Genomic DNA, 9,358 nt, shown 5'->3' with positions numbered 1-9,358 from the left:
TTGCCCGCCCCCCCCGCCACGGAACCGGGCAGGTCTGTCCCCCCTCCCCCGCCGGGAGAGGACTTCGCGCTTCGTCGGGATCCCACTGCTGCCACCACTAGGGGCGGGGCGGGGCCGAGCCTCGCTCTCGCGCGCCGGGGGCGGGGCCGAGCCTCGCTCTCGCGCGGGTGAGGGGAGCGCGTCTCCCCGTGAAGCTTGCGGAAGGCGCAGGGCCGAGCCTCGTTATGACGCTCGGGGGCGGGGATCTTTGAAGGGCTGGGCCGAGCCTCGCTGGGAACCAAGGGGGGGGGCGGAGCCTCGCTATGATCCGCCAGGAGGGGGCGGCGCCGTGTGAGGCGCGGGGGCGGGGCCAAGCCTCGCTGTGACCCGGCGGGGTGAGGCGCAGGGGCCGGGCCGTGCCCCGGAAGCGGAAGCGCGGGGGAGGGGCGGGGCGGGGCTTTCCGGCGCGGAGCGAAGATGCCGGCGCTGCTGGAGCGGCCCAAGCTCTCCTCGGCCATGGCGCGCGCCCTGCACCGCCACGTCATGGTGGAGCGCGAGCGCAAGCGGCAGGGTGAGCCCCGCCCCCTCCTCCCCCTCCCGCCCCCGACTCCGCGCGCCGCGGCGTCACCCGGCAACAAGCGCCCCCAGCCCCGCCCCCTCCCCCCCAACTCCGCGCGCCGCGGCGTCACCCGGCAACAAGCGCCCCCAGCCCCGCCCCCTCCCCCCCCCAACTCCGCGCGCCGCGGCGTCACCCGGCAACAGCGCCCCCAGCCCCGCCCCTTCAACTCCGCGCTCGCGCCTCAACTCCGGCGTCACCCGGCAACGCCTCTCACGTCACCGATCAGCTGACACTCCCCTGCCCACACCTCCTGACCCCGCCCCCGCCGAGACCCCGCCCCCACCACCGACCTGGGGGCGGGGCCTTAATCAGCCACACCCCCGGCCCACCCCCCCACCCGTGACCCCCAGAGCCCTCCCCCCCATACTGCCCCAGGGACCCCCCACAGACCCTTCCCCTCCCCCCCCACCAGGGACCCCTCCAGACCCCTCCCCTCCCCCCCATACTGCACCCAGGGACCCCTCAGACCCCTCCCTCCCCCCACCAGGGACCCCTCAGACCCCTCTGCCCTCCCCCCAATACTGCGCCCAGGGACCCCTCAGACCCCTCCCCTCCCTCCCGTACTGCCCCAGGGACCCCCAGACCCCTCCCCTCCCCCCCCAGGGACCCCTCCAGACCCCTCCCCTCCCCCCCATACTGCACCCAGGGACCCCTCAGACCCCTCCCTCCCCCCACCAGGGACCCCTCAGACCCCTCTCCCCTCCCCCCCATACTGCGCCCAGGGACCCCTCAGACCCCTCCCCTCCCTCCCGTACTGCCCCAGGGACCCCCAGACCCCTCCCCTCCCCCCCCAGGGACCCCTCCAGACCCCTCCCCTCCCCCCCATACTGCACCCAGGGACCCCTCAGACCCCTCCCTCCCCCCACCAGGGACCCCTCAGACCCCTCTCCCCTCCCCCCCATACTGCGCCCAGGGACCCCTCAGACCCCTCCCCTCCCTCCCGTACTGCCCCAGGGACCCCCAGACCCCTCCCCTCCCCCCCCACGGACCCCTCCAGACCCCCCTCCCCTCCCCCCCATACTGCGCCCAGGGACCCCTCAGACCCCTCCCTCCCCCACCAGGGACCCCTCTCCCCACCCCCCCATACTGCCCCAGGGACCCCTCCAGACCCCGCCCTCCCCCCACCAGGGACCCCTCAGACCCCTCCCTCCCCCCCATAATGCCCCAGGGACCCCTCAGACCCCTCCCCTCCCCCCCATACTGCCCCAGGGACCCCCCCACAGACCCCTCCCCTCCCCCCCGTACTGCCCCAGTGACCCCCCCTCCTCCCCCACCAGGGACCCCCCAGATCTCTCTCCCCTCCCTGGTACTGCCCCAGGGATCCCCCCCAGACCCCTCCCCTCCCCCATACTGCCCCCAGGGACCCCCCCCCAGACACCTCCCCTCCCCCACATAGGGCCCCAGGGACCTCCCAGACCCCCCCTCCCCCCCGGGACCCCCCCGACTCCTCCCCTCACCCCCATACTGCCCCAGGGACCCCCCCAGACCCCTCTCCCCTCCCCCCACCAGGGACCCCCCCAGACCCCTCCCCTCCCCCACATAGAGCCCCAGGGACCCCCCCCGACCCCTCCCCTCCCCCCCCGTACTGCTCCAGGGACCCCCCTAGACCCCTCACCCCTCCCCCTGTCCTGCCCCAGGGACCCCCCCAGACCTGTCCCCTTCCCCCATACTGCCCCCAGGGACCCCCCCGACCCCTCCCCGCCCCCACCAGGGACCCCCCAGACCCCTCTTCCCTCCCCCAGTACTGCCCCAGGGACCCCTCAGACCCATCCCCTCCCCCCATAATGCCCCAGGGACCCCCCCCGACCCCGACCCTGGTGGCTGGTAACGAACAGGAGCCCTAACGAGGCCGGAGCTTTCTCTTTTTTAATTAAACGGGGAACGGAGGGGAGGGGCGGGTTTATAAAGCCTGGCCCGCACCCCCCCCCCCCCCGCACTCCCCCACAGGGAGACGTTTCCCCCCGAGAACGGGGGCTGGGCCGCAAAGTTGTAACCAAATTTGCGGTTTCGCCGTCTTCCTTTTGGACGGGACCCGTTTGCGCCCCACGATCCGTGGGGCCGCGCCCTCGGTCCCCCCCTTTCCAAAGGGGCCCCCCGCCTGCCTTGCAGACTTGGTTAGGGGTCCGCGGATGACAAAAAGGGGGGGGGGACCCCCACGCTCGGAAGGGACGGGAAGCCGTGGAGGCCCGTGGTTCGGATCGAATCCGGTTTCCCTTCGAAGCCGCCTGCAACCCCCCCGCCCCCCCCCCGACACGTTGAAACTTTCCGCTACTTTCCAGCCTGAATTGCCACCCCCCCCCGGCCCCCGTTGCGCGGCCCCTCCCCGTGCGTGCGTGGGTGGGGGGGCCCGCAGATCCGCTCCCCGGCTCTGTGTTTTTCCTGGGGGCGGGACGGGCTGTGACGAGTTGGCCGTCCTCAGCTGGGAGCGTTTCCACGCGAGGGCCCCTGCATCAGCCGGGATCTCCCCCCCCGGGGGCGGGGGGCGGCCGGCCTGACCCCGGCTGTGTCCCCGCAGAGGAGGAGGAGGTGGACAAGATGATGGAGCAGAAGATGAGGGACGAGCAGGAGCGGCGCCGGAAGAAGGAGATGGAGGAGCGCATGTCGCTGGAGGAGACCAAAGAGCAGGTGAGTTGGAGGGGGGGGGGGTCGCGGGGGTCCCCCCACCCCCCCTCAACCCTGCTGGGGCCGGGGGTTGTGAGCCGGGCAGGGCGGGGGGATCCGGGTTCCCGGCTTTGCAGTCTGACATCGGTCATCCCCCCCCCCGTTCATGGCACTCCCCGCGCCCGTGGTGGGTCTCCGGGCCCTGCCCTCTGTGAGGGGCTCCCCCGGATCCCAGCCCCCCCCCCCCCCCCCCAGCAACGGGTCTCCGGGCCCTGCCCTCTGTGAGGGGCTCCCCCGGATCCCAGCCCCCCCCCAGCAACGGGTCTCTGGGCTCTGCCCTCCGTGAGGGGCTCCCCCGGATCCCAGCCCCCCCCCAGCAACGGATCTCCGGGCCATGCCCTCCGTGAGGGGCTCCCCCGGATCCCAGCCCCCCCCCAGCAACGGGTCTCCGGGCCATGCCCTCCGTGAGGGGCTCCCCGGATCCCAGCCCCCCCCCAGCAATGGGTCTCCGGGCCATGCCCTCCGTGAGGGGCTCCCCGGATCCCAGCCCCCCCCCCCAGCAATGGGTCTCCGGGCCCTGCCCTCTGTGAGGGGCTCCCCCGGATCCCAGCACACCCCCACTCTGAGATAGCGCGTCCCCCAGCAACGGGTCTCCGGGCCCTGCCCTCTGTGAGGGGCTCCCCCGGATCCCAGCCCCCCCCCAGCAATGGGTCTCTGGGCTCTGCCCTCCGTGAGGGGCTCCCCCGGATCCCAGCCCCCCCCCCAGCAACGGGTCTCCGGGCCATGCCCTCCGTGAGGGGCTCCCCCGGATCCCAGCCCCCCCCCCCCCCCCAGCAACGGGTCTCCGGGCCCTGCCCTCCGTGAGGGGCTCCCCCGGATCCCAGCCCCCCCCGGCAACGGGTCTCCGGGCCCTGCCCTCTGTGAGGGGCTCCCCCGGATCCCAGCCCCCCCCCAGCAACGGGTCTCCGGGCCCTGCCCTCCGTGAGGGGCTCCCCCGGATCCCAGCCCCCCACCAGCAACGTGTCTCCGGGCCCTGCCCTCTGTGAGGGGCCTCCCCCGGATCCCAGCCCCCCCCCGGCAATGGGTCTCCGGGCCCTGCCCTCTGTGAGGGGCTCCCCCCGGATCCCAGCCCCCCCTCAGCAATGGGTCTCTGGGCCCTGCCCTCCGTGAGGGGCTCCCCCGGATCCCAGGCCCCCTCAGCAACGGGTCTCCAGGCCCTGTCCTCAGGGAGGGGCTCCCCCATATCCCAGCTCCCCATCTCACGCTGCCCCACTTCCTCCCCCCGCCCGCCCCCCCCAGATCAGTAAGCTGGGGGAAAGGCTCCAGGCCCTGCAGGAGGAGAAGCATCAGCTCTTTCTGCAGCTGAAGAAGGTGCTGCACGAGGAGGAGAAGCGCCGGCGCAAGGAGCAGAGGTGAGGTGGGGAACGGGGAGGGGTGGGCAGGGAGGGTCCCTGTCCTGGCTGGGGGGGCGGGGAGAGTCCTGTCCTGGCTCGGGGGGCCACCAGAGAGCACTGGGATGAAGCGCGAACTGGGCGGGGGTGGGGGCGGTGGGTGAAGAGGTGACTGTGTTAAACTGGGGAACTCCCTGCTGCAGTGACTTTGCGTGCGGCAGGGTGGCGGGGCAGACAGGGGGGCAGCGGGCCCCGTGCCAGCCGCTTCTCACTCTTAACCCCTACAGCGACCTGACCACGCTGACGGCGGCACCCTATCAGCAGGGCATGGTCGCGCACGCCGGGACCCACATCCTCAACATGCAGGGTACGGGGCCGGATCTGGGGGGGCAGGATCTGAGGGCAGGCCAGGGGGAGGATCAGGGGTGATGGGAAGGCTAAGGGGGTGCAGAAGGTTGGGGGGGGCTGCAGGGGTGACAGCGAGGCCGGGGGGTGGGGGAGGATCAGGGAGGCTATGGGGTGGCAGGCAGGGCGGGGGGGTGGGGGGGAACTGGGAGGATCAGGGAGGCCAGAGGGGTGGGGAAGGCTGGGGGCGGGGGAGCACGGCAGGTGGGAGGGGGTTGGAGCAGCCGGGGGGCTGCGAGGGAGCCCAGGGCAGGCCGGGGGGTGGCAGCAGTCCTGGGGGGGGCGAGTGTGGGACCCCCCCCCGGTTCACCCCACTCTCTCGGCAGGGAGCCCCGGCGGACACAGCCGGGCCGGGACGCTGATCTCGGCCGACCGGAGCAAGCAGATCTTCGCGCCCCCCGTGATCACGGTGAGTGTCGGGGGGCTGGGTGGGGGCAGGTCCCCTCCGCGGGGCGGGGGTCGCTGCGGGGCCACTGACCCCCCCTCTGTCTAGCAGCCGCGGCACTTCGCCACCCAGCCGGCCTTCGCGCCCGGCACCCCAGAGCACGGGCAGTACCAGAGCGGGCAGGCCGGGCCCAGCCCCTACGCCGTGGGGCAGGCCCAGCACTTCGCCCCGGGCCAGGCGGGCCCGTCAGCTACGCCAGCAGCCAGCCCATCCGCGGTGAGTCGGGGCCCGCGGGGGGCGGGGGGGGGGGGCCCCGGGCCGGGACAGAGCTCTGACCCCCCTTCCCCCGCTCTCTGCCCCACAGGCCCCCTCGGCCTTCCCCGCCATGCAGTACCTGTCGCAGCAGCCGCCGGGGTACGCGCTTCACGGACACTTCCCCCCCCGCCCAGCCAGGTGAGACCCCCGACGCACCCCCCCCCCGGCCGAGACCCCCAACACCCCCCCCCGCCCGGCCAGGTGAGACCCCCGACGCGCACCCCCCCCGCCCGAGACCCCCAACACCCCCCCCCCCAGCCCGGCCAGGTGAGACCCCCGACACCCCCCGTCCGCCTGAGACCCCGAACACCCCCCTCCCCCCCCGGCCAGGTGAGACCCCGACACCCCCCTCCCCCGCCCGGCCAGGTGAGATCTCCCCCGCCTGAGACCCCCAACACCCCCCTCCCCTGCCTGGCCAGGCGAGACCCCCAACACCCCCCGCCCGCCTGAGACCTCTCCTCCCCCGCCCGTCCGCCTGAGACCCCCAACCCTCCCCTCCCCCGCCTGGCCAGGTGAGACCCCCCCCTCCCCTGACCCCCCCCCCCCGCCCGCGTGAGACCCCTCCTCCCCCCCCTGGCCAGGTGAGACGACGCCTCCCCCCGACACCTCCTCCCCTGTCCAGCGAGGTGAGATCCACCCCCCGCCCATCCGCGTGAGACCCCCCCCAACACCCCCCTCCCCCGCCTGGCCAGGTGAGATCCCCTCCCCCGCCCCGTCCGCCTGAGACCCCCAACACTCCCCCCTCCTTGCCCATGGAGCCCTGCCCCTTCATCAGCTGCCCTCCCAGCACTGAGCCCGGCCCCCCCTTCTTTCTCTCTCACAGGTTTCATCCCCCCCCAGCACAACCATCCCCCTGCAGAAACAACTGGAACATGCCAACCAGCAGTCCGGCTTCACCGACTCGGTGAGTCCCCCCGGCCCCAGGCGGGGCCTGGCTGGCTCAGGGGGGCGGGGAATGGGGCAGGGGCCTGTCCCCTCTAGGGGGCGCTGGCTCCCCTCCGGCCCCAGGCGGCGACTGGCTGGCTCAGGGGGGCGGGGAATGGGGCAGGGGCCTGTCCCCCTCTAGGGGGCGCCGGCTCCCATCGGGCCCCAGGGCGGGGACTGGCTGGCTCAGGGGGGCGGGGAATGGGGCAGGGGCCTGTCCCCTCTAGGGGGCGCCGGCTCCCATCGGGCCCCAGGGCGGGGACTGGCTGGCTCAGGGGGGCGGGGAATGGGGCAGGGGCCTGTCCCCTCTAGGGGGTGCCGGGCTCCCACCCAGCCCCAGGGCGGGGACGGGGAGGGAATGGGGCCCGGGGCCCAGGGCCCCTGCCCGGTGGGGGTCTCTCCCCAACACTCTGCTCCTTTCTCCGCAGTCAACCCTGCGCCCGATGCACCCCAGGGCCCTGCACCCCAACCAGACCCTGCTGCCCAGCCCCCAGCTCCCTGTCCAGATGCAGCCGGCCAGCAAGGTGAGCAACCCTCCCCCCATACCCCATTCTCTGGGGGGCCAACCCCCCCCTCTCTAACTCACCCGTCTTTGCTCCCCCACAGTCGGGCCTGGCCTCCCCTGCAGCTTCCCCCACGGCTCCACCCCCCAGCAGGCCCACACGGTGAGTGTGGGGGAGGGTGACTCTGGCACGGCCCCTCGGGGGCACAGTCTGGGGGGGGGGGAGGATTCCACTGCCCAGCCCCCCCTCGTTAACCCTCGTCTGTCTGTCTCTTTGCAGTCGGGCTTCCCCGCCAGCGGCCAGCCGGCCTCTCGTCTCCCCTTCATCCAGGGCCAGCGCTTCTACCACAAGTGAGCCCCCGCCCGGCCCGCGGGGCGCCCAGCTCTGGGGAGGGGCCCGTGCCGACGCGGCCCCCTGCCCAGGTTCCTTCCCCACTCTGAACTCTAGGGTACAGATGTGGGGACCTGCATGAAAGACCCCCTAAGCTTACTTTCAGCCGCTTAGGTTAAAACTTCCCCCGAGGTACAAATTAATTTTCATCCTTTGCCCCTGGATTTCCACCGCCACCACCAAACTCTAACTGGGTTTACGGGAAACGTCCTTTGGAGACGTCTTTCCCCCAAAATCCTCCCCACCCCTTGCACCCCACTTCCTGGGGAAGGTTTGGTAAAAACCCTCCCCCCTTTGCATAGGTGACCCCAGACCCAAACCCTGGGATCTGAGGACAATGAGAAAACGTTTCGGTTTCCTTCCGAGACGACTTTTAATGGCAGTAAAGGAAGGAGCTCTGTAAACTCAGGCTGGTGGATACTCTACAGGGGAATTAGATTCGAAACCGAGGGAATCCCTCTCGGCAAACCTTAAATTACAGAAAAAGACACCGCCCGGGCCAGTCGCTATTCAGCACAGCTCTTTTCGCCGCCCTTTCGAGAAATCAGACTCCAACGCCTACCGAGCTCGGTGACCTGCTAGGCTCCCTTCCCGGTCTGTCCCCGGCCAAAGCACCCCACAGACAGACCCCCACCCTTTGTTTTTTCTCCCCCCCCCCAACCCCTCAGCTTTGAAAGTATCTTGTCCCCTCATGGGTCATTTGGGTCAGGGGCCAGCGAGGTGACCTTTAGCTCCTTAACCCTTTACAGCTGAGAGGAGTTTTCCTCTGGCCAGGAGGGATTTGAAAGGGGTTTACCCTTCCCCTGGATATCTGTGACACCCCCAATAAATGGGGACCCTCTACTTGCAGCGTGTGGTCTCTGGGGAAGGGGTGGGGGGGTTCTGCTGTGTGACCCGGGGATGGGGAGGACCCCCCCCCCCCAGGCTTCTCTGCTGCCTGGTCTTCGTCTCCCCCCCCCCCCACCCCAGGCCCCACCCCCTGTCATATCATGGCCTGGCATGTAACTCCGCCCCCCTGGGTGGGCCTGGCCCCACCCCCACCCCACCCACCACATAACTCTGCCCCCTTGGTGTGCCTGGCCCTGCCCTGTCTGTCACATCCTGCCTGGGCATGTAACTCCCCCACTCAGTGTGTTTGGCCCTGCCCCCTGTCTGTCACAGCTCTGCCCCCTTGGTGTGCCTGGCCCCACCCTGTGTCTGCCACATCCTGCCCTGGCATGTAACTCCGCCCCCTGGGTGGGCCTGGCCCCACCCCCCACATAACTCTGCCCCCTTGGTGTGCCTGGCCCTGCCCTGTCTGTCACATCCTGCCTGGGCATGTAACTCCCCCCCTCAGTGTGTTTGGCCCTGCCCCCTGTCTGTCACAGCTCTGCCCCCTTGGTGTGCCTGGCCCCACCCTGTGTCTGCCACATCCTGCCCTGGCATGTAACTCCGCCCCCTGGGGATGCCTGGCCCCACCCCCTGTCTGCCACATCTGGCCCAGGCATGTAACTCTGCCCCCTGGGGATGCCTGGCCTCAGCCCCTGTCTGCCCACATCTGGCCCAGGCATGTAACTCAGGCCCCTGTGTCACATAACTCCCCCCTTGGTGTGTCTGGCCCCGCCCCCCTTCTGTCACAACTCGGCCCCCATGGTGTCCCTAGCCCCACCCCGTCTGCCACATCCTGCCCTGACATGTAACTCCGCCCCCTGGGGATGCCTGGCCCCACCCCCTGTCTGCCACATCCTGCCCTGACATGTAACTCCGCCCCCTGGGGATGCCTGGCCCCACCCCCTGTCTGCCACATCCTGCCCTGACATGTAACTCCGCCCCCTGGGGATGCCTGGCCCCACCCCCTGTCTGCCAC

General features: G+C 71.5%; 1 protein-coding gene across 6 annotated transcripts; it reads left to right on the top strand.

Moving 5' to 3' along the window:
- Window positions 1–377: 377 nt before the first annotated feature.
- GPS2 (G protein pathway suppressor 2) lies at window positions 378–8,355 on the top strand. Of its 6 annotated transcripts, none has more exons than XM_073326788.1 (11): window positions 378–550; window positions 3,018–3,223; window positions 4,499–4,611; window positions 4,878–4,957; window positions 5,322–5,404; window positions 5,489–5,657; window positions 5,747–5,833; window positions 6,519–6,599; window positions 7,048–7,143; window positions 7,226–7,284; window positions 7,402–7,568. In XM_073326788.1, the coding sequence occupies exons 1-11, from the start codon at window positions 457–459 to the stop codon at window positions 7,474–7,476; spliced, it is 1,143 nt and encodes a 380-aa protein (XP_073182889.1). In that variant the 5' UTR covers window positions 378–456; the 3' UTR covers window positions 7,477–7,568. The 6 variants fall into 6 exon arrangements, with proteins under 6 accessions (XP_073182889.1, XP_073182888.1, XP_073182887.1 ...); XM_073326791.1 differs by having other exon boundaries at window positions 380–550; window positions 3,114–3,223; window positions 5,492–5,656; window positions 5,745–5,828; window positions 7,402–8,355; XM_073326787.1 differs by lacking the exon at window positions 7,226–7,284 and having other exon boundaries at window positions 5,492–5,657; window positions 7,402–8,355.
- Window positions 8,356–9,358: the final 1,003 nt, after the last annotated feature.

The sequence above is a fragment of the Lepidochelys kempii genome, chromosome 28 (assembly GCF_965140265.1).
Source record: "Lepidochelys kempii isolate rLepKem1 chromosome 28, rLepKem1.hap2, whole genome shotgun sequence".
Classification (NCBI taxonomy): domain Eukaryota; kingdom Metazoa; phylum Chordata; order Testudines; family Cheloniidae; genus Lepidochelys; species Lepidochelys kempii.
This window is presented reverse-complemented; position numbering and strand designations above follow the sequence as displayed.